Raw genomic sequence first — 25,059 nt, 5'->3', positions numbered from 1 at the left:
TACATTCATTGCTTCATATTTCAATACACACATAATTAGTTTATTTGATTTGATTTTATTAAAAATAAATAAATAAATAAAACAAAGACAGGAGGAGGCCAAAGTCGATGGGGGTTTGGAGGCCCCCTAGAGGTTGGAGGCCGCCGGGATAATCTGTCCTTGTTTTATGTGGGTGGTCATTTGTTAACTATTGTTTACTAAGAGACTAATATCTTGTTGTGCGCTGAAAAAAAAAATATTCCTATGACATTTGTTCAGTGTTGCTGTAAGGACTCAAGTGTGGGACGGGCGCATTTAGATGAAAATAATCATATAAATGATGAGTAATAAAAAAAAAAAGACATGTATTAAGATGTGTAATAACAGTGTGTATATATTTTTCAAGCATCGCATAAAAATGTTCATTATAGATACAAAATTGCATTGCTGGGACTTAAAAATGACTATAGTTACAGAAACACCCTTATACAGTTTTTGTTAGATAAACATTATGTTAGTTTTGCTCACTGAAGCAAGGTTACATATGGGCAACATAATAGAGATAAAAACAAATACCATACCATAATATTTAATTTAAGTAAAGCTTCCCTGAGTGAGGGATGTCGGAAATTGGTGAAATATGATCGTATTTAGGTCAGTCAATTATCACTGCATTTGTGTCTGCCAATCGTCACGGGTGTGTTCTGCGTCATCGCTTCCCAGCCAATCGCACGGCGACGTCCAGAAACGGGGCACCCAAGACGTAAACCTGGCAAACATGGCGACGCTCCGAGGAGAGTACGGAGATTGGAAATACGACCGTTTTTAACCGAGAAAATAACCTCATCTTCGCATGGTACAATGTGGTGGGGTTAGCCAGAGCCACCGCACGCACAGCCTTTTAGACGATGTTTGCAGAGGTAAGTTATCGCCGGTGAAATCGACTCGTGTATCGTTACAGTAGATTGTTTTCCAGTGATAGACATAGCTAGTTAGCTTGTAGCAGCTAGCGCCTTAGCGTTAGCCCCGCAGGTAAACACAGCCTGACAGGGAAGAGGACGGCACACAGCCGCGGCGTTTTCCGAAAGCCCGTCTGCTATAAGTGGCAGTCAGCCCGGGATTACACGGTTAACGCTAAGTTAATACGATGAGCTTAGGATATCAGCACTGTCAAAACCGTGCTGTAAATTAGCTCGACACAGGCAATGTCGGTAGTATGCGTTTAGATTATGAGTAACGTCCCTCAACAACGAATTTCTACATCACAACAAACACAGGTGAGCTGGGCGTTACCTGTTTGTACGGCTAGTGGAGCTAAAACCTAATGTTGAAGGCAAAAGAAAGTTATCTATTTAGTATCAGGAAGATTGATTAACAGCACAGTTGTGGGCTGTTGGTTATTTCACTATTTTCTCTATAGTTCGAAGGCGTTCACGTCGGTAACAAACATATTAAGCAATGATTCGTCCGACTGATACGTTGTGTTGTGGCATTTCCCTTCTCATTTCGCTTTAACTTCAGGGAAGGTCTGAGACGTTTATACACAGCTGTCCGGAGGATCTGTTTCCAGTTGCATTCAGTAGCTGCCTGTCAGTCAGAATAGCTCCCTTCCCTTGTCAGACACAAACAACTGGCCTAACACAGGCCTGTCTTGAAATATTAATAGGGTGTCTTGAGTCCATTGTAGCTGGTCAGTGGTTGGAGAGATTAGCCACGGCTTTGTAATCATTTGTGACAAGCCGTTTTCAGTGTTACTTGCGATGACATTGTAGTTTTGCTACAGTTCTCACGTGATGCACTTTCTCAATGTATACTGGGTTCCCTGACTTTAAAGACTACTGGCCACGATATCTGCTGACAAGAAAACAAGACTACAGTGTCCACCTCACCTGAGCGGCAGGTGACCTACCCACGTCTGGGCACCTATCCAGCAGTTTAAGTACAGGTTTAGCCTCGGTAATGAGGCCTCAGCTGCCACTGCACTATTGTGCATGCTTTACAGGGAGTACTGATTTCTGTGTAAAGTGCAGTCAGGTGTTTCACTTCATCTTGACAGTAGCTCTTTGTAAAATTGTGCTCTCTGTTAACCTTTAGTCTGAAGTGAATGATGGACTTGTGTTGGGCTATCTTGTGATTTGCATTAGCTGTGTAGTGTCAGCTTTGTTATGGATATAAGGTGTAAGGTGCGGTCAGATGGAGATGCACTTGCAACTATAACACATATGGGGGCCTTTTGGTCAACACCATTGTTGTCATCATCAACACAGATCTTGCACAAAAACACTGTTGCCTCTCAATAAGCCTACTCTCTTTCTCCTTCACCTCCTTGGTTTTGTCTCAGACTTTGACGATCATTGTGTTCCATGTAGTTATTTACTTTCTGCTAGTGTTCGTATTTTTGTGCCATTTCATGCATATTTGCACAGAAAGCTGTAGCTCAACTGTTGCTCTTGTGTTTTGTAGTTTTGTTGCTCATTGAATTGTATGATCACATTAAACTGTAGACAGGTTGGCAGAATTTACTCCTGCTAGTGAATGGCATACCCACATAACTTTTATATAGTTGTTTTTTTTGTAGGGAGATGTTAGTGCATTGTGTATTCATCCACAGTCACACAAAGCTATCTCAGTGCTTTTCACCACTGGCTAAATCTCATTAAGGTGTCTTAATCAAAGCTTGGTGGACATTAAGGCCAGCATGCTGTCAAATCAGGCCTGCTAGTCACCTAGTACACCTCTCCCTCCTTCCTTCTGTAAATAGAGGTGGTTGCACTGTCAAACAGGCTAACACCTTTCAAGAATTAAGCCCCCTCCAGATTTGTGTCTCGTATCCAGGTATATCTACAATGAATCTAGGTCATGCTGAGACTCAGAATGCAGTTCACATTTGGCATCAGATTTAGACTTTTGTCTCCAGTTGTGATTGGATTTTGCTTTATTTTATGTGTGTTTTTTACAGCTTCTAAATTAAATCAAATCAGTAAATTTGGGGAAGCACAGGTGCTGCAGACGTCGACTGTTTCAGAGGTCAGGGTTCAATTCCCAGTTGATGCGTGTCCTGATGGTTGCGTGTTCCAGCTGGTGGGATGTTGCTGGTCTTGTGATTTGTACTAGCTGGCTGAATTCTTTTGGCGAATAACATAAACCTCCAGATACGCCCTCCTGGAGCAATATCTCACTAGGAGGTGAAAATAGGTAGCTGGGGACTCAATATGTATTAAGGGAGGCATGTGGCTGACTTCACCCTCCCCAGGGTAACAGGTTACAGCTCCAGAAAGCAGTCCATACCAAACTGGACAGAAAAATAGGGGAACAAAATAGTGCTTAGCCATACAGCTAGAGAGTAGATGGCTAACTGCCTGGTACCTCACCTTGGCTACAGACTATGATTGTGGGTGTATGAGCCACAGTTGGGTGACAAATCAAATGAGAAAACAGTAATTTTCTTAGAAAAGTGTTGAGCGATCTCAAACTGCCAGAAAAACATCAGTTCTCCCTGGTATAGATTGAGATGAGAGATTGAAATAAAGATGAACTCCATTCTTCAAAAAGGTATTTACTAATTTTCTCTCTTGTGGTGGAAAGCATCTAACACATCAGACCAAAGCATCATTTATTCAAATTTTTTCTTTAATATGTCACCCATCCTACATCTGTTAACATGTATCCATGACCACCTTAGAAAGTCTAATACTTCCTGTGCAGTCACGCCCCTTTTTAGTAACAGCTGTCCATGTGTGATTTGATCATCCACTACGCATTATGGTGCAAAGTGTCAGCAGGGCCAAAGATTACAATGTGCTTCAGCTGCTGATCATAAAACTTTCCATGTTCACAGCCTGACATTTTTGTCCCTACCACACACCTACTGTAAATGAATGTTAGTGCTAATTGTGTACATATACTCACACATACTGCACTTGATACATTTTCAAACGTGTGGAAGTGGAACTATTCTGCGTTACAGTGATTATAAAAGAAGAGCAGTTTACACAAGGTGAGAAGTGCTGCGTTCATTAAGAGATTGTTGAAGAGTGGATCATTGTGGCCTTGAGTGATCGCTCTCCTGCTGTGCTTGTTACTTCACCTAATGTTAATTTTGTTGAGCTAATGATAGCTAAAGGCTTGTTAGTAGGAGATTGCACAGCACAGCTTTTGAATAAGCGAGCAGCTAGATTTTCCCAGTATCTGCTTTACTGACTGTCGTTTGTCAGCGTGGGCTGTCAGTGAAGACAGCGTGCGGCTGACCACCTTCAGATGACAGAATAGGTTTGACACGCTGATAGATAGGATTTCAGCCAACCTGCAGACAAGACAACTTATCACTGGCAAAATATTCAGTAACATTTTGATGCAAGCTTGTTACTGTGTAAGTAAAAGTACCACTCCCTCAGTAATCTGTATTTAACATTTAGAAATGTGTAACTATCACTCTTTCAATGTAAACACAAGGGTAACCAAAAGTAAAACACAGCATTGGACCTTGATGTCACTTGCAACTGATTGACAGGTCTTTTAATGCACAGACTGAGACAGACTAACTTTCTAATGCTTTGTCTTTTCTTCAGTTTGAGTGTATATACTCCTACTGTATACTGTATAATATAGAATATATTACTATCGAGATTTCTTCTCATGGTTAATATGGTAGCTCTGTCTATTATGGTTTTTCTGGTGGATTAGACCACTCAGCCATACTTACTTTCTCTCCCTCTCAGGCAATAACTATGGAACTCCCGCAGGAGAGCTTTAATGGGCTGAGTTAACCTCTCGCCCAATGACCACACTGATCAGGGTTGCAGCTAAGCGCTTGCGGGCTTGTGCGTGGGTCCCAAAAATAGAAATATATACCCTTGAGCAGTTCTTCCCACACGTGTATGTCTAGGTATGCAAAGTGCATTATGTGTGTAGTTGTGCGTGGATTTATTTTTATTAAAAAAAAAAATGGTGGTTTATGAAGTTGTACAAGAAATGCTAAGATTTTAGTGGTGTTGTCCAGGTGTTGGATTAAATGTCCAGTGAAAGTAATTTTGTGTCTCTCTGCAAACGCACACATCTTGTTTAGAGGCTGTAAGTATTGTTATGTTCATGTTTGTGCATCTATTCAGTGTGGGTTGCGTAAGGAATTGCCTAGATGTTTAGATGTGTGTCCCCGATGGGCTTTGTTGTTAATCACTGGAACAGATGGTTCATGTTTAAAACCCTGTCTAAGCTGTAATGACTCAAGAGTGTTGGTTATCATCTCTCCTACAGAGCCAAGCTTCCACAGCCTCATCACCTCATCACACAGCTCTACTGATAGCCTCCACATTCCCTGCTGCCACTCACTGGCACCACTGACGTCAGACCAGACTTACATTACGCATTTGAACTACATTCAAATACTTTCTCGGGAAAGATTGCATTAAGTACGAGGGACTTGGCCAGGATTTCCTTGTGCTGTTCCTTTACAGATGGAAAAGTGCGTTTGAACTTAGAAAAATGCATAAATAAAAGCTGTTTTTGAACCACAGGATTCACTGAAACTGATAGAGGAATTTGCCTACCTAACCTGGGTATCAGAACTTAAACTCCCCCAGCCCTTCTATCTACAAAAATACTAGAAACACTGCATGCAGTTAGTTCTGACAACCAAAAAACCACCCAACATGCATGCACTGAATCAGGTTTGAATTATTTCAAAAATGACTGACGTATCTGGAAGTGTATGGTTACCAAGGTCTATGTCGTCAACTAGAGAGGTTTAGCGAGTAGCTGCTGCTACAGGTGCATCCGGATAGTTATAAGACTTAGTTATACACTGTTATCTTGTGTGTATATAATACAGTCACCTGTCAGCACGTAGCTTAGGCCTGGTGGTAATAAATGTGTCAGTAATGGCTACAGTGGACTGCTTCTGAACACAGCCAAAAGTGGTGTAACTCCCCTCTCTGTGATTACTGTGTGGGTGAAAATTAAATAGAGTAGAAGTGTTTGTGAAGGTCAAGCTGTTAGTGGATGTTTGCATGAAAGTTAGTACCTAGGGATTAATTTGGTTTTCATGTAAACGGTTACAACATTGTGGCTGATTACTGCGTTATTGTTGGCTTGGAAGTGTCGGGACATTGCCATTCATTTAAGATAATCAAAGTTTGAGGCAGGGTGTAAACTGCCCCGTGAATAGTGCCTTTGTATCTCTACCACTCCTAGCTCAACTGTAATAGTAGTCATCTTCTTCTCTTCCTATAGTCCTAACTCTGCTATTATTGACTTGGTTCCAGCCAGTTATGACATGTTAAAGAAGGGGTAGTCTAGCCAGTTTGGACACATTCTGCAGTCCAGACACGAGTGTGTACATATGCACTCAAGACATTTGGTTATTGTCAGATTTTGGCAATAACTTTCTTAAACTCTGTAAACTCAGTTAACCTGGTTCCTTAATCACTGTAAGAGGAGAAATGTGGTTAACACAGTTACATCTCTGCTGGGTCACCTGATCTTGGCCATGTATATGCTTAACAGGGTTGGTAGATGAGTGCTTTTGCCTGAGAAATATTTCAGACAGCAAAAACTGTGAAATCATCATTTGGCAATGAAATTAAACATTACCAGCGCTTCCTTTTATCCAAAATAATCAAATTGTAAGAATGAAATTGAAATACAGAAATCTAAACAAGCTGGTTTTGACAGTAAAGAAAAAAAATGTGAGCTCCCTTAACAAAAAAGAAAAACTCTTCAGCCAACAACATCTTACATAACTAATACAATTACATACATCAGCCTTGGTTCAAAATATGGAAGGGTTTAGGGGAGAGAACTGATTACTGACATACATGCAAATGTGGTGTTTAGAGTAATCAGGTTATTGCAGTGGAATAACATGTAATATTTCCTGCCCTAACCTGATTTCTCACATAACCAGGTTTGTAAATGAAGTGACTCTCTGCTGCATCCCATTTATTCCAAGGTGTGCTCATAGATGCTGTTCTTCTGTTAGTGTAATGACCTATATGTTTAAAACCAGTTCTGCTGTCTTGTCTCAGCCTACAGTCTGACAGATCTTAGCCTGTCTAGTAGGCTGTGGGTTTACAGTGTATAAATAAAGTCAGGGTCAGCAGACCCCACTGACAGCCATCAGAATCAGGTTTTAATTTTCCCATTGTGCTGTGTAATCAGTGGTCCTCAGCTGGTGTGGTGATGACGATGTCACAAGCTGATCTGCATGTTTTGAACTTGAGCCAGACAAGTCATTTTTTTAATTGGCTGTTATCAGCTTCATGAAGTCTACTCTGTTTGTAGTCCTTTGTTTATTGTAACCAGTCATGCTCTTGGTGCACCATAGAATAGCGCAGACAATAGTGGCCACTTTGAATTTTGAATGATGCACCCCTCATATGCAGATGTCAAGATACCTGCCTGTGTAATGCTGTTCACCCTGCCCACTGCCATACTTTGAGCAGTTGGTATCCCAACCACTGATCTTTTTGGTGCTGATACCTGGCATCAGCAGACACTCCATGTTAAATGACGCAGAGTGGGAATGGAAACAAAAGAAAACTTCATCAGGGCATCCTAGTCATGAGGCATGCATGTGCGCTTTGGCATCCTTGACAGCCCTCAGCCTTGACTGTAGATTATCATGAGATGTTTGAAAGTGATTTTGAACAAAAACTATTGTACAGAGTTTAGTGAGATGTAGTTCCTATATCTAATCAGGCATTAACACTCAGATTAATTAAATTAGGTACTCAGTTCTTAGTCATCTGCAGTAACCTTATGCAACAGCCTGTGTTAAGTGGTCTTTTGAGACCACTTTGAGAAAGTAAAAATCCGGATTTGAATGTTGATGGAGTCACAGGTGGTACCTGCTTTACAAATTTCCAGGGGTGTAATGATTCTGAACAACAAAACTAATTTTTCATTACCATCCATAATTAACACCTGTAAATCATGAAATTATTATTCTATTTAAAGCATGCTGTATATTTTGTAAAGATTGCACATTACACTTGTGTTATTTGTCTTCCAACTGCCTGTGTCACGTGACTATTTCAGTCCAATCCTGATCCAATGATCACGTGAGTGATCAGTGGTCATGCTATACGTTGTAATCCAGGGCTGGACTATGTTCCCGAATGCGACACACTTGGCAGCCAATCTAATGTGTGTCATCCGATTTTCCATAGCGGGCTGTGGCAGTGAGAACAATGTGTCAGTGTCCTAAGGAAGATCTGTCTGTTCCTATCTGGCTCCATCAGTGGATCTGCTTATCTTAGGAACTCTAGTATGAATATAGGGCAGCCGAAGATCATCACTGTTGATCATCACGAAGTCTGTCAGTGACTTTACTGTGACGGCTGCACAGCTAGAGTGTGAGCATGATACAGTGTGTGACTCTGTGAGAGTTGTTCACACATCACCACCATTATGTCGATAACTGCATTTTTCAAACTAACCTCATGACACTACATATATTATAGTTCTTTACTTGTTTACTAGTTTCATTTGTCCAGCCGACACCTGCCAGGAAGGTTAAGTTTGTGGAACATTATGTCAGAATCATCCTTCACATAACAACCCCAGCATGCAGACACACACAAACATGCACATATGTTGTAACATAACATAAACAATAATGATACAGATTCCTTAGATTTGTTTCACTGAGTGCGACAAACTATGTAATGGTTTCTAAATGAAATTACCTTTAAAGCTAGTTTGGCATTTCTGCACTGCGAGTTCTTGTTACTTGTCAGGCAACAGATACACCAATACAATATATCTGCGATAAGCATAAGGTATAAATAGCAAATATCAGTCTACATACATATATATATATATATATATATATATATATATATATGTGTGTGTATATATATATATATATGTATGTATGTAGACTATATATGTAGAATGTGTGTGTATGTAGACTATATATGTAGAATGTGTGTGTGTATATACATATGTGTGTATGCATCAGTTATTTATCTGCGTATCCTTTGCAGGGTCGCTGGGGGCTCCATTTATACACAAAAAGACAGTCCTTGTACTTTTAAGGTCAAGAATGTGAATGAATATCCACAGAGTTGAGGACCCAGGTGATTTGGGCAGGAGGTTGAGGTATTGAGCAGGAGGGCCATTCTTTATCTGGAGTGGATTCAGTCTCACATGTCACCAAACATCCAGTCATGCTTTAGTGTACATCTCAGAGCAAATAACCTGCTTTTGATGTCATGGTTGAACATGACATCAGAAAATGACAGGGAACAATGAAGTTAACCTATTCTATGTGATGTGAAAGCTTGAACAGTCATGGTAGAGGTCACTTTCAGTTTAAAAACCCTCAGCCTGAATTGATCTGACCTGAGTGAGTATTAGCTCTTCTGTTTGTGCCGGTGCTATTTACACAGTGACAGTAGGTTCAGTCTGCCAGCCTGACCTTGCCTTCCTTGTCTTAACAGTTATATTTTCTGGTGTGTTATCATTGCAGCGATTTCATCTGCAGCATTGGCACAATATGGGACTGAAAATAGAGCTTCTAGACTAACTTATATGGAAAACTGGGACAGAGAGGTACCAGCTGGAAACAAGAGTTTGGTTTCCTGCACTGACAATAACAGGAAAACCATAGGATATGACTCACACGTATGCACACACACACTTCATCAGATACTCTCTAACAATACAACACACCACAGTTTGTCTTTTTAAATAATATTTTCCTGTGCCTACATCTGAAGTGTAGGACAGTGTTTTTTCTGGACTGTGGATGACGTCATTGTACAGTACAGTTAATGCTGCTGATTTATTGCTATATTTCCTTCACAATGGAGTGAGCAGTCAAGCCCAAACAGTTTTATGCGGGGGATTTATGATGGGGCTGGGAGAAAAGATTAAGCCATTTTAGACTATACTTGACAAGTTTATTCACATTTATAACCAAGGAGTTTGAATCAAAACAAAGACGCAGGGCTGTTTCTACATGCAGTATACCATCATATGGTAAATGGTAGCAACAGTTAGCAATAGTACTAATGTAAATAAAATCTTAATCAGTGCCTTAAAATATGTGTCAGGGCTTCAAATTAAAAGACCTGTTTGTCAGTGATAGAAGATTTAAATGCGTTGATCGGACCTCAGATAGGAAGCTTTTCTTCTGACTTAAATGATCTTCAGACTAACTTGAATATTGGCGGAGAAGTCTGTACTTGTTTAAATATAAGCAGGAGATCATGGAGTATTCAGCCTGTTGTTTGTTTCTGTGTGTGTTTCAGGCCAGTCTGTCCATCTGGGGATGGGGGGGTCTTGGAGTCGTGCTGTTCCTCGTCACCTTTGGACCCTTTGCCATATTCTACCTGGCTTTTTATATCTTCTGCTTCATTGGAGGGTGAGTGTCAAGACCTGTAAACCATATATCATGTATATTTATAAGCCTGCTCTTTCACATTAACCACAGCACTTTGTACAGGAGCCTGGTAGATCAGTTCTTACCTCATCTTGTTCTCGCTTCTGTTTTCTAGGGGCTTTGCGGTCACTCTGCTCTATGGAAAGATAAACTCAGAGAAACACCTGGAAAAATGCGAGCATTCTTACCTGCCATCCACACAGATTGGTATACTAAAGGTAAAAACACACACCCACACATTTTGACCTCACCTACACAAACAAATTAATTAGTTGTTAATCAAGTTTCTGTTGATGAGAACAGCCCTTCCAGATGTCACGCAGAGCTTTCAAGTTCTTAACGATGTGATTGCTCATATTTCACCACATCATTGTGTATTTCTCTTTCAGACATTGGATGAGATGAAGCTGGAGATCAAGCCTATAAAGATTGACAGGAGACTAACTGGCTCCAGTTTCATCGATGAACCACTACAACAGGTGTGTGTGCGTGTGGGCATATCTTTACATCACGTATTGTGGCTTCCTGTGCGTTTGACAACTGTGTAAAGTACAAATATTGTGAACTGTACAGCACAGACTGTGAAAGGAAGCCTTTTGTTTTGAAGTGCTGACTATCTACTTCACTCAGCTATGAGAGTAACAGAGTGGAGTGGTAGTAGAGTAGTAGAGTGATTGGCCAGAAAATCAGCAGTGCACAGATGAAACTGAGACAACAGCTAAGACGAGAAGCTGACAGAGGATAACAGGATTATGACGGGCTGACACTCCAGACCTTTTGGACGCTGCCCCACTTGGGTCACTGTCTGACCCATCAGCTGGCCTGTGTCAGCAACTTATGGCCTTAGGCCATAAAGTAGTCATCACTGTCAAACAGTACATGACCTCCTAAAGCCTCCGTGCCTCTCGTTCACAGGAAGTTCCTTGTGTTTTGTGTGTCATCAGATTAGTCTGGACCAGGATGTCTGTTAGGTTTTTTCTTTGTTAGTTTTTTTTTGTTTTTTTGTGGCAAAACAAATGATAATGTCATCCTCCTAAACTCTAAAAAACACACACACTTAACACAGGCATTTCTCTTTCTTAACAGCCTTGACAGAATGAACCTTAGTTCTGCTCGTCACCATTGACACACGCCATCTTCACACAATATTTGTATTTTTTTTGTATTATTTCTTTGAAATAAATATCACCTCTTTCTCTCTAGACTTCAAACAAGCAGATTTCATTTCAAATTATTAAGGAACAATGAGTGACTTCTGTTTTAAAAGTGTCTGAAAGAAATGATTTTTCCTTCATAAATGTATTCTAGATTAGTTACATCATGTATGCAGATATTGCTGTATTTATGTGCACTTCTGAAATCTTAACAGATGTACTGTCCGGAAAATGGAAGTGAAAGTTTCTCTACCGTTACGCTGCCACACTACCAGTGTTGCACCATCATGTGGCTTAAGTGTAGAAAAAAAAAAACGTTGCATGGCTGAAATGAATATGAGTCTGCTGGTGATTTACTCAGCTTCACACCGTTGTAAAAAGATCCTGTAAATGATGGTTAGGTTGCCTGTCACTATTGCTGACATGGAACATGAGCTTAGTGGCTTCAGTCTGGTGGACACAGTTCGTCTTTCCACCCTGCCCTGTGGTTACAACACTTGCAGTAGAAAACAAGCTTTTAGCACATTGTCCTCAGTAAAGCAGCGTGGCCGGCAGAGTTAAGTGCAGACTCAGCAGTTTGACATGGTCAGATGACACTGACTGCTCTATTGTGGAGTCTCTGTTCTCCCCTCCTCCCTGGGAATGCACACTAATCATTTCAGCAGCATGTGAACCTCGAGATCTTGAACAGCTTAACGTGACATCATGCAGACCTGTGTCATGCTATCCAAAAACCTTTTTTCTTTTTTCTTACATTAGAAAAAGTACTTTCTCATTGCCAAATCCTCCCTCCCTCTGCAGCCCACACAGTAGCAGCAGATAGTGACAGTTACACTGATTCATGTGTTGGCTTGATTTAATCATACGTACTCAGCTGCAATCTCTATTGTATTTAACAGACTACAGTAAAATGATTGATTAACCCAGGTTTCCTTGGATCTAGAAGCCCAGTAATCTATTCCCTGGGTGATTGTACTAGACATTGACAATCAACAGATTTAATTTTCTTTCCAAGAAGAGGTATTAACCCATTTGGCTCTCATTTGATCATTTGATTGACTTTCAATCAGTCCAGCTCCAAGGTTTTCTTTACTGAATTACATTTCTGTTGTTTACTTTCTTCCTCTCTCCTCTTCCTCACTCTGTAGGTGATCCAGTTTGCTCTGAGAGACTATATCCAGTACTGGTACTACACTCTGAGCGAGGATGAGTCTTTCTTATTGGAGATCAGACAGACTTTGCAGAATGCCCTCGTCCAGTTCTCCACACGGTACAATACAAGCACACAGTTACTCTAAATGACACGTGGCTTCTTAACATTTGTGCCTTGATATTTAAGCCAAATCTGTTCTGTATTTCTCAACTGTTGTGTGTGTGTGTGTGTGTCTGTGTGTTGGTGTGTTGGTGTGTCAAGGTCCAAAGAGGTGGACTGGCAGCCTTACTTCACCACTCGCCTGGTGGACGACTTTGCCACCCATTTACGTGTCTTTAGAAAAGCCCAGGATCGCCTCGCCGACAGAGAGGACAAGCAAAGTATGCATACACATTCATGAGTTTTGTGATCGACTACACATTTTGATAGACTACACAATAAGATTTGTTTACAGTTGTGGTGCAGAAAATATGGTTTCATAGAGTTTAGTGACCAAGAAGAGTTTCGTCTCAACAGGAGACATAACGGAGGAGCTGGTGGATTCGTTCTTTGAGGCCGAGGTGGAGATGGAGAGGAAGATTTGTCGAGACGTTGTGTGCACTTCACACAAAGACGAAGAAGGTAAACACACATCTGCAATCTCTCGTTTTACATCTGACACAGTCATGCAGAACTCTTCCCACAAATGTGCTACTGTTTGATGTTGTAGCGAGAAAAAAAGTAATCATAAGCCGTGTGTGTGTGTTTCAGGTTTCCTTCGAGACTTGTGTGAGTTGCTTCTGTATCTGTTACTACCTCCTGGAGATTTCCACAACAAGAACATGAGATACTTCCTAAGGGTGAGTACATATAAGATACACAAATACAAACTCTCTCAATCTCACTGACAGTATGTCATACTGTCCTGCAAAATGCAGTCAGCCATGAGCCTTTCCTAGAGTTTTATTTTATACAACAGGCTCCTGAATTGATCACATTGAAGTAACAGACAAATGTGACGCAATTTTTCAAGTGTTAATTTTCTATGACTGTACCTGGAAAAGCACTGTGATGTGATGTTTATTTATTTTATTTTATTTTAGGAGGTTCTGGCGCGTGGTGTGCTGCTTCCTCTGATCAATCAGCTGAGTGACCCAGACTACATCAACCAGTTTGTCATTTGGATGGTGAGATCTGACTCACACACGTCCATAGCACACACATATCAGCTAGTTTACTATCCATGAAACAATCCAGAAATCAAATGAAATTGGACAAAAACAGCATTATGCAGTAGTATATGTTATCGAGTTTAAATGTGTGTGTGTGTGTGTGTGTGTGTTTGTGTTTGTGTGCGTGTAGATACGGGACTCCAGCTGTAACTATGAAGCCTTCATGAACATCCTCAAGCTCACAGACAAGCCTGCTGAGCTGGAAGCTGTCAAGGACAAGGTGCTGGAGGAGCTGCAGTACCTCCGCTCCCTGGACACCGCTGGGGATGGTAGGCACTCACTGACACACACACATACACACACACACACACACACACACACACACACACACACACACACACACACACACACAAGTTTTTGTCATGTGAGGCACAAAGGACATCCAAAAAAAAAAAGTCCCAATAACTGCACTGCATTCCTCTCGTCCTCCTGATGTATTTTTGTTTCTTTGTCCTTCAGACATCAATGTGATCAAGAACCAGATTAACAGTCTTCTGTTTGTGAAGAAGGTGTGTGAGACCAGGATCCAGAGGCTGCAATCTGGCAAGGTAAGAAACTACAGCACAGCTTTTATAGTGCTTACACTGGAGGATCCAGTAAAAACATGCACTACTAAAATAAATTATAGTGTCATCAATTTTGATAGTTTCTTATGTATATTTTATGATTCATATGGTCAAACATTGTCTCCACAAGTGTCAGCTGCATTTTCTTAAAGTCAGTTTGTTTCTGAAATTTTATCTTTGGGAGTCGACTAAGCTGAGAAAACAGTTTTCTCTGTTCTGTGAGTACCAGACGTTTCTCATCCTGTGTCTGTGTCTGTGTTGTGTAGGAGGTGGATGCCTTGAAACTGGCAGCCAACTTTGGCAAGCTGTGTGTTATCCCACTGGATCACATCCTCGTCCACAACATAGCCCTGCAATTCTTCATGGGTAATTCTGGAAATGCATCATCACATATACCACGGATGCCAAACGTCACTGTAGTCATCCCAGGACATTAATCCTGAACATTTCTGTTAATCATCTTTATAATCCATAACTTATTCCATTCCTCCACAATTTATAACTCCAACCTGTCTTGTTAGGCACGCTCCTTTTCAGTCCCACATGACCTCGTCAGAGATTTTAATGGGTCACTCCACTTTACAGACCAGATTACGATAGAGTGTGTGTGTGTGTGTGTGTGTGTGTGTGTGTGTGTGTGTGTGTTCTGCTTCGGAAAATGAGCACTAGCCAACAGCCTAAACATTGTGGCTGGGTCTATCCTTATAGTATTTATGCTGCTAGGATTTTGTTTTTTGTTTTTTTGATTAAAATAAGTTTAAATCACCAAAATTCCAAAACTAAAACCAACTGAGGGTAAATTGACAGAGCCAAAGTTACATTTAGTAATTGAAGTGGCACAGTAATCCAATAGATTTGTGTAATATATATTTGTGTAACAAAAAACTGCAACAACGGTGTGTGTCTGCCGGTCCAGACTTCATGCAGGCAGCGGGGGCCCAGGCAGAGCTGTTTTTCTGGCTCACTGTGGAGGGCTACAGGGTGACGGCACAGCAGCAGCTGGAGGCCATGCAGGGCTGGCAGAAAGATGGCAAGAAGCAGCCCTGTGCCACCAAGGGACTGCTGAAGGCCGCTGCACTGGGTGTCTACGAACAATACCTCTCCGACAAGGTAGGTGACATGTAAGGTCGCACACACGCGCACACACACACGCACACACACACGCACACACACACGCACACAAGTCAAATGTCTTTTCAGCCATAAAGGAGGTTAACACTTAAGCAAAAGGTTTTGGTCCCTCAGAAGTTCAGCTCTCCAGTTTCATGGAAAATTACATATAAGTGTACCTGCTTTAAACTACTCCTTCCTCCAGTGTGAGTCATCTAATATTTTACGAAATTATCTACTTACATCTGTCTGCTTTGGATTCTTTCCAACAGGCGTCTCCCAGGGTGCAAGTGGACGAGGTCTCAGTGACAACACTGGGGGAGAAGCTGCAGAAAGATGATCCCACGCCAGAGATATTTGATGAAATCCAGAGAAAGGTACATGATGTCACGCTTACTCTGTACATAAGTGAATTTTCTGAAGCATTTCATAGATTTTAGTACCTTTTGTTCCGTTTTGTCTTTCGAATGATCTGCCTCACTTCCTGTGTTTTGCACCTGCTAACAATCTGTTTCACACGTTTTTTTTCCACAGGTGTATGACATGATGCTACGTGATGAGCGCTACTACCCCTCCTTCAAGCAAAGCCCTCTCTACGTCCGCATGCTAGCAGAGCTGGACATGCTGAAAGAGCCGAGCTACCGGGGATCTGATGACGGCGATGGAGAATCTTTTAATGGCTCTCCCACAGGAAGCATAAACCTAGTAAGTCAGCTTCAATTCCTGTTGCAGGGCTTAGAAAAATCCACATGTGGAGACAACTCTGGCATTGTTTTTATAGTTCATTGTCCCGTTGTTGTTTGTTGTCTGTAGTTTTTGATAACTTTTTCCTTGTGATTTCAGTCTTTGGACGACTTGTCCAACGCCTGCCATGATGAAACTATGCACCTACATGCCTTCATCTCCGACACAGGTACAGGCACACACACAGAGTCTTAGTATTGTTTCTAGAACATTGTGTTCAAGTGTCAGTCTTAGAGTTATGTGGAAAACTTTAAGGGTTTGTGCTAGATTCTGACAGCTTGTGTATGCACGTCAGGCTTAAAAACATTTGATTTGAATTTTACTCTGTGTGGGATTTCGGGTGTTGTAACTGCATATGTCGACAGTGTGTGAATGTGTCATGCATATTGGGTATCTGCGAGTCCCTACTGGCCCCTCCCTGCATGTTTTTTCTTTCAACTTTTCACCTCCTAGCTCAATTCATCTGCATGCGTCTGCTGTGTCACTTTCATCCTGTTCCAGTATGCTTTATTTCTTTCATTCCATCAGCTTCAATCTTTTTATGTTCTTCCCTTTTCCTTCCTTCCTTCCTTCCTCCTCCCTCCTTTACCTCTCCTGTCATTCTGTCACATTTCCCTCCCTTTTATCACGTTTCCACACCCTCTGCTCTGCATTCTTTCTTTTGCTCGCTCTTCTTCCCCCACACTTTGCATCTCCACATACTTTCCCTTTCTTTCTTCTGCTTTCATCCACCCCCCTCGTCCTCCATTCCCCTGTTGGATGTGTTACCGCGCCGGGTAGCTGATGCTTGTCTCCCGGGCTTCTGGGGTGCTGCAGGGGTTTGCAACGACCACGGTAAGACCTACGCGCTGTACGCCATCACCGTGTTCAGACGCAACCAGGACGGCAGTGAGGACTGCTGGAAGACCTACCGCCGCTACTCGGACTTCCACGACTTTCATATGAGGATCACTGAACAGGTGTGTGTGAGTCGGGATGCACGTGTCCCAGAAGCCAGCAACATTTCTATCCCAGAAGAAAGCTGCTATTAGTGTCAAAACATGAAGCAACAACACATGCATTTGTTTGTCTCCTTGTTTTAGTTTGAGAACCTGGCATCGATCCTCAAGCTGCCAGGAAAAAAGACGTTCAACAACATGGACAGAGATTTTTTGGAGAAGAGAAAAAAGGACCTCAATGCTTACCTCCAGGTAACACTTTTATATATCTATATATCTATATATATATATATATATATGTATATATATATATATATATATATATATATATATATATATATATATATATTTTCGTACATCATTTAGTAGAGTGATATAAATAACTTATGTGTGTGTTTATGTTCCAGTTGCTGCTGAACCCAGAGATGGTGAAGGCCTGCCCAACACTGATTCCTTATGTGTATGACTTCCTAGAAAACAAGGCCTACAGCAAGGGCAAAGGAGAGTTTGCACGAAAGGTCATTTAATGTTTTTGTCAATGTTTTTAAACAAACATCAGCATTTCGTTATCTTTTATTTACTCATGGATAACTTCAAAACGTTGTGTAATGTTTAGGTTAAGCTGCTTTTCTCTGTAGCGTGTGTTTAATGTGTAGCCAACTGTGTAACTCTGTACATGTAGTTGACCTTTAACACTTTATATATAGCTGTGTCCCTGAGAGCTCCACTGCAGCAGTGCAACAGTTTGGATTTACTGTCAGTAAATTAAAGCTAAAATGTTTTTTACTGTGGGCTATAATAACTATTAGGAGATTATTGGAGATGCTTTTTCTTTTTGTCACTCTGATTTACAATAACATATTTCTCCACCATCTATGCTGTAGTTTGCAGAACATGTTAAAAGTTACAGGTCTCAGCTTTAAACTTTAATTCAGCAGTTATTTGGACATAGGCATAAGTGATTGTGACTCAGGACAGAGGATTATAACTGGTTCTATAAAATACATTTTCTGCTTTTGTTTCATGCCCCTATCAGATAGACACATTTGTAAATCCTTTGAGGAGCTCAATGAGGAACGTGTCCAATGCAGTGAAAGCCCTGCCAGACAGTCTGGCTGAAGGGATGACTAAGGTGTCTGACAACATGGGCCGCATGTCAGAAAGACTGGGTCAGGACATTAAACAGTCCATACTGAAGGTAACACCATCAAATGCTGCAAGTGTTTTGCATCTGAATAAATGTCTTCAACCACAACCCTCCACTTTTTCTCACTGCTCTGATGTAGAAGTTCATCCAACCTCTGATCATCTGTCTTTCCTCTGCTCTCCTAGGTGCCTCCACTTCTCCCCAAGTCTGAGATCGACCCTGAACACTGTCGAGTCTCCGCCCAGCTTGATGACAATGTGAGCCAGTCAGCTGGTTTGGTTGCTCTGCATTTATTTCTTTTTAATTAAATTTCTGGTAAAATGGTAAATATGTGCCTTGTGTGTCCAGGTGGATGATAACATCCCACTGAGGGTAATGCTGCTGCTGATGGATGAAGTATTTGACCTTAAGGAGAAAAACCAGTGGCTGCGCAGGAATATTAAGAACCTGCTGCAGCAACTCATCAGAGCCACGTATGGAGACACCATCAACAGGTCAGAAATGTACAAAGATTCTGGCAAAATATTGCCATGTGCAGCAGGATAAAATTGTTTCATCCATGTATATAAAATAGTTATAGATTCTTTAATTAGTTGACTATTAATGTGCACCGATAAAAGATATATTCTATTCATTATCTCATAATCATCCCAAACATGTTAACAGTCTTACACATTTGGTTAAGGATTGACTGTTAGTTTTTGAATGTAGATTTGAACTCAAAGTAAAGTAATCAGGAGGACTTTGATTATTTATGTTGTGGACAAAAAATCATTCATGCCAACTGATACCATGATCTACATCCAACTTCTATGAAGTTAAGGTCTTTTGGTGATGTGAAAGGGGAAGACTGGGTTTATTGAACACTGAAAAACATGAACCATACAGTCATGTAATTTCACACGGAGCACAATCTGAAAAATCTCTACTTTGTTTCTGTAGGAAAATCGTGGATCATGTGGACTACTTGACCTCACCGGAGCAGGTGGCAGACTACGTCAAAAAGTTCAGGTAACCTCTCTGCTTTTCTTTCAATTAAATCTGATTGGTCAGAGGAGTTGGGAGTAACCCTGAGTGCTTCTGTCTCCATACAGGGATTCCTACTGGCCCAACGGTATACTGGCTGAGACACCACCCCGTCGGGACAAGAGCATCCGCATGAGGACACGAGTAGCTGCCAAGACCAGCCTGCTGGGCATCATGCCAGGTGAAAACATGCACTCACACATTTAAGCACCACCTGTTTGGTACAGCCTAATCCACTCACCCCCCATCTGTAAGGCCTTCTCTCTTGTAAAACTAAAAACAAACTGTTAGAAAACACATACAATCAAGTTAAACATGTGTGTGCCTTGTTCAAGTCAGTTTTTGAGTGGGCTTACTGCTGCCCCTAGAGGCCAATAGGAAAAAACGCCCACTGTGACTGCTGCTTTAGGGGGCAGTAATGAGCCCATTACAGCTAGATGCACCAGAATAAGGCAAAGAGAACACAACGACAGGAAACTTACTTGAACCAATCTCAGAATTGGCTAATTCTTGTAATTTTACAAGAAAAAAGACACCAAGGGTGATGGCTGACTTCTTCATTTCATATAAACACACTTGGTTCATTTTTGCACAGCCGATTCTCTGAGCCTTTTTTTTTTTTTCAAAAAGCATTTGGGACTGTCAAACAGATTTCAGCCTCTGTGTTAACAGGGATCTACGGGCATGTAGCTGACTTTATATCATCTGGCCTTTTTACATCTTTCATTTTGTAAAAGTTTTGCTTGTGTGGCTGCTTCACTTTCTTTTACCTTGAGTTTCATATCTCTGTTATCTAACTAAACTGTTCCATGCTAAGTGCTCCTCTAGTGGTTCTGGTGTGAGCTTGGGGCAAAAATGAACCCACAAGGAAAAGGTTCTTCTTTTTCATCACTGACTACTCCACTTTATTTCTCTTCCTTCCCCAGATGAGCTGAAGCACATCATTGGAGCGGACACCACGAGAAAGGGCATCCTGCGTGTCTTTGACATGTTTCAGTACCAGCCCATGAATCGTCGGCTAGTCTACGTTTTCCTGGAGGGGTTCCTGGAGACAATGTTCCCCCAGTACAAATTCCCTGAGCTCTTTGTCAAGCTGCACTCCCGCTCGCCGCGCATCCACAGATACAGCCAGAAACTCAAATCCTCCTCTCTTAAGAGGTGACAGGAAAGGACAGAGGCAACAGGACCGACCAGACACACACAGACTTGAGAGCTAAGAGTGAGAGCGGGGGACTTGACGTGAACGTGATGGTATGTGTGTGTGATTTCTGCCATTTCTTCCACCTCCCTCACACACTCTTTTTGATGAAAACACTCCAATTATCCAGCTGATTATTTCTGTCAAAACAGAAGTGAAGGATAAACAACACACACTCTGCCCTCCTCTCGCTCTGCGAGACACACATGCGCAAACACAAGTCCTGTAATTTGCACCAAGACTGAACATGGCAGTCTTTTATTTTCTACATTTTCCCCTCCTTTTTGGACTTTTTAGTTGTGTTTAGCTTTATCCTGGGCCAGTCAATGCTGCTTTCATGTGGTCCAGAGAACAGACCACAGATACTGTATTGTTTTTAAACTGCAGGAGTAGATAGCATAGACCCACACCTTGCCTTACCTTCCCGCTTCTGTCTTTTAGCCAGCTCAGTGTGCCATCTCTGAACTGGCCCCTCAGCTGTTGTCAAAATTACCCTCATGCTGTAGACATTTGATCTGCAAAAGCTGCACACCTGTAAACATGCAACAATATTTTGTTTTCATAGCAACCAAATATGTCAATAGCACTGGGTTAAAGAGGCGCTGTTTTTAAAATGTGACTGAACAAATATGGGTCGAAAGGATGATTTTTATTTTTATTGTCAGCAGTTTTTCCAGCCACAATGCTTCTCTTGAAACATGATTTTTTTTCACTTTTTGCTTTAAAGTGTTACATCATCTATGCCGCCCATGATCCTCAAAGAATAGGCCACATCCCCTTTAATGCTACTGTCATAACCTGTGATGACCAAAGCTCATGCTGTTCATACGCACGCATGTGTGTACTGGTTTGATGTTGGGATTCCTCTGAACATTACTGTGCTTCGTGTTGATAATCATGTGAAGAAAGAGAACGCAGTGTTGACCTTTACTGACCTAAAAGGTGAGGCTGTGAGGACACACTGAAGTGTGTTGCAGTTGTGGGAAGCTCAGCTCTGGCTGTCCAAGCGCACTATCAAAGAATGTACTCTCTGGTCTAGTCTGTATTTGGCTTGTGTAGAATTTTTGTGTGAATTGGTCTGTGTGCGGGTGTGCGTGCGTGTGCGAGCGTGTGTGTGTGTGTGTTTAGCACAAAGAAGCGCAACCCTCTTCAGTCAGAAACTGTGCCAGTGTGAGCTAGTGAACCAGCCTTAAAACTACATACAGTATATACTGACCAAGAGACGCACGCTAGAGGTAGCTCTCCTTCACATGACTGAACATTACAAGGAAATCAAGATAGAGATATGGAGATATATCCCTAATCACTTTTATTCAGAGAAAATTGTCTTTAATTTTGTGCAATATTTGTTTTCTTTAATGCATGTGCATTTTGAATCATTGTATACTGAAAAAAATAATTCATATTGTTTTAATAGTAGAGAACACAAAAGAAGTTTCCCCAGAAATGTCTTCTTATCCCAACAACTTAACATTCCGTTGTTGTAAAAGTACAATGTTTATTTTACAGACTTGTTTTATAAGTCTGAGTTGTTATTTTTGTTTGTTTGTTTTGTTTTGGGTGTGTGGGGGGTATTGTCCACTTATCCCTCACCCACTCATGCAGAATCTGTGTTTTGGGTATCGACTGGGCAGTGTTGGGGGGGTTTTGTGTCACAGCCCGATTATTAGCTCATTGGGCTATAGCTAGCTCAGAGGCGGCCTCAAACAACTGCTTCTTTTTAACTCATAAGTGGCGTTTTATGCATTCAAGCTTGTTTTGTTGCGTGTGAACAGATCGTTGTTGTTATGAACTGACAGCTGGAGGGACCGCCCCCACCCTCTCTTCCTGTCCAATAGACTCACAGGAGAGCTGCGTCCTATGACCAATGGAATCACTGCTAATGAGCACTTACCGTAGCAACTGTGGGAGGGCCTCTCCCATTGGCTGGACGGAGCCCCATTCTGCTGCAGTCATTGGATGGAACTCCTTCGTCTGCTGTGATTTGCTTACACTGAGCAGCCGTGGTGGACTCTGATTGGCTGAGTAGGAGGACATGGACTTGAGCCTCTCTTTCTGGGAGGTGAATATTTTGTCCCCATGGTGGAGGAGATGTCACCTTTAACTTTCTGCACACCTCTCCATACAGGAAGGCTTGTCGTTTTTTAACCCCAGTATATATGAATCTATGATAATGAAAATTGTGCATATCTGTGTACAGTATGTGTTAATAGTGTGCCTAAATGTACTGTCAACTCTATTTTCATATTTTTCTTTAACCTAAAAAAAAAAAATCAGAATGTCATGATCATTTTACGCGACTGAAAATGACTTTAGGGTGTTTTTTTGCATCATGCTTATCAAACTCTTCCTTATGAGCAATTGTGCTCAGATCAGTATAACACTAATAAAAGGTAACTCAGACTAACTGATCACAGTGTGTATGGTGTTTTCAGTGTATTTTTTTGTTCATAAAATGTCTACTAAAATGGCTGTAGTTTAAAAACATAAAAAGTGGGTCATTTTGCCCACATATTAGACAGACCTTTCACTGTTATAAAAAAATTATGTGCTTCCTGCTACATTATCTACAGTGACACACTTTCTCTTGTTTATCCTCTGTATTAATAGCACAGATACATCCTCCAAGCACAGAGCCAAAACAACAGAAAACATATCAGTCCATGTCTTTTGCCTTCCACTACAATGGCTTACTTATGTTTGATGACCTTGTGGACTGATGAATTTTAATTTAATCAACATCTAAAATACATTTTTTTAAAAACCATAAAAGCATCAACTATACCAGACCAGTTAATGATTTGTGTCATTTATCTTAGAAGAAAAAACGTATTTTCCTATAAATGATAGATCTCTATCTAGAGCCAGTCAACAGTATTCATAAAAACAAATGTGTGGCGGCTCCAAAACAAAATGGTGTGTTTTTAAAGCCAGTAATTTAATTTCCCCACATTCTTGAGGCATTATAGATCAAAGCACTTCATGAGATGGAATTCATTAAAGTTGTATTATTTTTTATGCTTGTAACCTTAAACAGCTTTTAAAGAGCTGTGTCCTCTTATGCATAAGGTCAGCTCTTAATTTAGAATACATTCTCTTACTTTAATGTTGTAGATCTTCACTTTCAGTTTTATTTTCTTACAAAACTGACAGAACTTATTTCATTCAGCCCTGAGTCATTGATCGGCAGACTGGTAGTGCAAAGTAACTAGCATGGACTGAAATTGTTTCATTAAAATCTTCAGGATTCATTTTAATGTTTATGTTGTTTAAGTAACCACACTAAACCATTAATAGGCTGTGCACCTTATCTTTCAACGTAAACATACTGCAAGAAATCATCAGTTGTGTTTTGTGCTGACAATGTTCACATAGGAACCATCTGCTGTATGAGCTTTTTTCCACCGACATGGTGAGTAGGAAAAGCACATGTTAATTAATTATTCCTGGATTCACTTAGTTATTAGGGTGGCAGGGCTCTGACACTTGAGTATGCTTCCTCACTCATTATTGTAATGTTGATATTATTGTATTCATGACAAATCATTACTGATAGAAAGTTAACATTTAAAATAGCATTTTGGCCAAATATATGATCACTTTCCGTTTTAATTCAAGCACTCATTAACTTCCAATGCTGCAGGATTCTCATCCACACAATGCCAACAAAAATCCTTTCTCATGCTTTACCATGAGACTAACACACTTTCCTGCAGGTCCTCGGAGCAGCGTCTTTGAGTTGGTTTCATTATCCTCACATTAGTCCTGTCAGTCCATGTCTGAGCTATTTAAACACATTCATTTCTGCATTCTGTTTGTGAACAGTCCTCACGTCACAGTCTTCTTCTGTGCTTTTCCTACCGGGTCAGCGATGACTACGATTCCCCACGCAGCCAAACCTGAGAGTTAAACACAGGTGTATTACTTCTTTGAAAAGATGACCACAAGTAATGTTGCACCTAAACAGTCCGGAGTATTATATGACTCACTTGCAGCGAATGTAATCTGTGCCACTGTGCCCATGGAGGTAGGTCCGCCTCGTCCCATCACTTTCCGGGCTGCCATAAACACATAAGCTCCAGACAAGATCAAACCACCGCCGGAGATGAGCCGACAGCTCCAGCAGCCCTTAAACATCTGGCTGGGTTTAGACACGGGGTCACCTGCTCCTCCTGTTGGTGCCTCTGGAACTGTTGACATTGCACTGGAGGGTGGGTGCTAATGCTAATGCCAATGCTAATGCTAATACGCACCCTGGTTAAAGACAAACTGACAGACAAACACGATAAAAACGTCCTTCCTGCTTTTTGGTATTTGCCCTCAAATGTTCAAACAATTCGTCCAAATAAAAGGAAAAATTTACTATCAACGTTTAATACAGGTCCCACTCATGTTGGTTGTGAGAAAAGGTCAAATTTACAAAGTGGTTCCGAGTTAGGCGCCTAGTGT

General features: G+C 41.1%; 2 protein-coding genes across 4 annotated transcripts; one reads left to right on the top strand and one right to left on the bottom strand.

Annotated features, from left to right (window-relative positions):
* Window positions 1–742: 742 nt before the first annotated feature.
* On the top strand, window positions 743–23,021 carry snx13 (sorting nexin 13). 3 transcript variants are annotated; one of them, XM_023408816.2, is made up of 25 exons: window positions 743–899; window positions 10,233–10,345; window positions 10,479–10,581; window positions 10,753–10,842; window positions 12,666–12,787; window positions 12,932–13,050; window positions 13,187–13,291; window positions 13,421–13,509; window positions 13,753–13,836; window positions 14,012–14,150; window positions 14,341–14,429; window positions 14,714–14,813; window positions 15,364–15,557; window positions 15,830–15,934; window positions 16,092–16,262; window positions 16,401–16,470; window positions 17,082–17,260; window positions 17,384–17,491; window positions 17,647–17,757; window positions 18,276–18,437; window positions 18,572–18,643; window positions 18,735–18,880; window positions 19,329–19,397; window positions 19,481–19,593; window positions 20,339–23,021. In XM_023408816.2, the coding sequence occupies exons 1-25, from the start codon at window positions 888–890 to the stop codon at window positions 20,572–20,574; spliced, it is 2,901 nt and encodes a 966-aa protein (XP_023264584.1). In that variant the 5' UTR covers window positions 743–887; the 3' UTR covers window positions 20,575–23,021. The 3 variants fall into 3 exon arrangements, with proteins under 3 accessions (XP_023264584.1, XP_087030835.1, XP_087030836.1); XM_087174709.1 differs by lacking the exon at window positions 743–899 and adding an exon at window positions 1,080–1,256; XM_087174710.1 differs by lacking the exon at window positions 743–899 and adding an exon at window positions 1,081–1,256 and having other exon boundaries at window positions 17,118–17,260.
* Window positions 23,022–24,201: 1,180 nt separating this feature from the next.
* On the bottom strand, window positions 24,202–25,046 carry LOC147818978 (distal membrane-arm assembly complex protein 1-like). Its single transcript, XM_087174711.1, has 2 exons — window positions 24,600–25,046; window positions 24,202–24,509 (listed from the first exon to the last, which is right to left on the bottom strand). The coding sequence occupies exons 1-2, from the start codon at window positions 24,808–24,810 to the stop codon at window positions 24,439–24,441; spliced, it is 282 nt and encodes a 93-aa protein (XP_087030837.1). The 5' UTR covers window positions 24,811–25,046; the 3' UTR covers window positions 24,202–24,438.
* Between the last annotated feature and the right edge of the window lie 13 nt (window positions 25,047–25,059).

This window comes from Seriola lalandi, unplaced genomic scaffold, assembly GCF_002814215.2.
Source record: "Seriola lalandi dorsalis isolate HSWRI2012SDOR001 ecotype SW California unplaced genomic scaffold, Sedor1 jcf7180002054374, whole genome shotgun sequence".
Taxonomy (NCBI): domain Eukaryota; kingdom Metazoa; phylum Chordata; class Actinopteri; order Carangiformes; family Carangidae; genus Seriola; species Seriola lalandi.
Note: the sequence above shows the minus strand (reverse complement) of the source record. Positions and strands in the feature narration are given on the sequence as shown.